The sequence below is a fragment of the Amphimedon queenslandica genome, unplaced genomic scaffold (genome assembly GCF_000090795.2).
Source record: "Amphimedon queenslandica unplaced genomic scaffold, v1.1 AMPQUscaffold_1824_Cont26171, whole genome shotgun sequence".
Taxonomy (NCBI): domain Eukaryota; kingdom Metazoa; phylum Porifera; class Demospongiae; order Haplosclerida; family Niphatidae; genus Amphimedon; species Amphimedon queenslandica.
In genome coordinates this window covers 1-1,222 of record NW_003557838.1, presented here as the reverse complement: position 1 = coordinate 1,222, position 1,222 = coordinate 1, and the positions used below count along the sequence as shown (strand labels likewise).

The following is a 1,222-nucleotide window of genomic DNA, read 5'->3' as shown; positions in this document are numbered from 1 at the left end:
GGACATCAATATGTACACAGTATAATTGGCCACACCCCCACTGACATCCCAATACTATTATTAACCTGAACTATATCATACCTTCATTATTGAAGAGAAGGTCTCACTCCTTGAGTCAGTGGTGGCCTCCTTCTTAAGTAAATCATCATTTAAACTGTTTATAAACTCAATGGATTTATCCTGTGAATGTACACATGTATAAGTATAGGTTATACACCGAGGTCGAGGTAAAATAAACCCATAGCAACCGAGACCGAGGTGTATAACAGACTTCTACCATGCCATTATCTATGGCTAAAGACACTTTCCTTCACTAGCAATGGTTTATAAGAGCAAAGGGACTCTTCTCTTCACTGTCTTCTGACTCTTCTCATAAAAAAAAGCAGCGATATCTTCTCTACTCGCGCTCCATGTGTGTAAGTAGTATAAACACGCCCAAAACACGCCTCTTTCAAAACAAGCACATGGCTAAATTTAACATGGAGTCTCTACCTTGGTCTCTATTCATTCTATTCTATTCTATGTGAAAAGTTTTCTTACTCTGGCAAATAATACCTCAAAACACTTGGCTACTGTGCTTCGAGGTAAATAATTAGAAACCTGTTTGCTCCCGGGTTGTCTGCGAGGTAAATAACTAAAAAAACCTGTTTGGCGACTTTAATAAGTTGGCTATATTTACCTCCCAAGCCTTTCGCGCGGTAGTATAAGTGATTTTACTTACCTCCAACGCAGCAATCTGATTGGTCAATTGCAAATAGGCATGGTAGAATTAATTAATAAATATAATTATAATTAATTAAATACATGTACAACGTTCACTCACCACTATTGCTATGATGTAGTCATTCCTAACTCTCTCGGTTAAAAAACTTGAACACAAACCAAACGGCCTGAAATCAATTATTAATAATAGTTAATCAACCAGTGGTTATATTAATAATAGTTAATTAACTCAAACCTTAATAAAAAGGACAGTATATTCACTGTTAGTTCTCCTTCACAAATTCTCTTCTTTAAAAAATCAAACCCACCCAACTGGCCAAACAGGTTTATCAAGTCAAAAAGACGACCCTATACAAACAAGTAAACATGTAAACAAATTAACAAACAAACAAACAAACAACCTTCATGTTGTGTTTATGAGCATCAGGGAGTGGCCTCGCATACAGTAGCTCCTCCCACTTCTCTCCCTAACAAATGAAACCAATACATTAATACATAT

At 36.3% G+C, this 1,222-nt stretch overlaps 1 protein-coding gene across 1 annotated transcript; it reads right to left on the bottom strand.

Moving 5' to 3' along the window:
- Positions 1-6: 6 nt before the first annotated feature.
- LOC109593370 (probable ubiquitin carboxyl-terminal hydrolase FAF-X) lies at positions 7-1,189 on the bottom strand. The gene is made up of 4 exons (XM_020008475.1): positions 1,125-1,189; positions 959-1,071; positions 824-890; positions 7-180 (listed from the first exon to the last, which is right to left on the bottom strand). The coding sequence occupies exons 1-4, from the start codon at positions 1,128-1,130 to the stop codon at positions 76-78; spliced, it is 291 nt and encodes a 96-aa protein (XP_019864034.1). The 5' UTR covers positions 1,131-1,189; the 3' UTR covers positions 7-75.
- Positions 1,190-1,222: the final 33 nt, after the last annotated feature.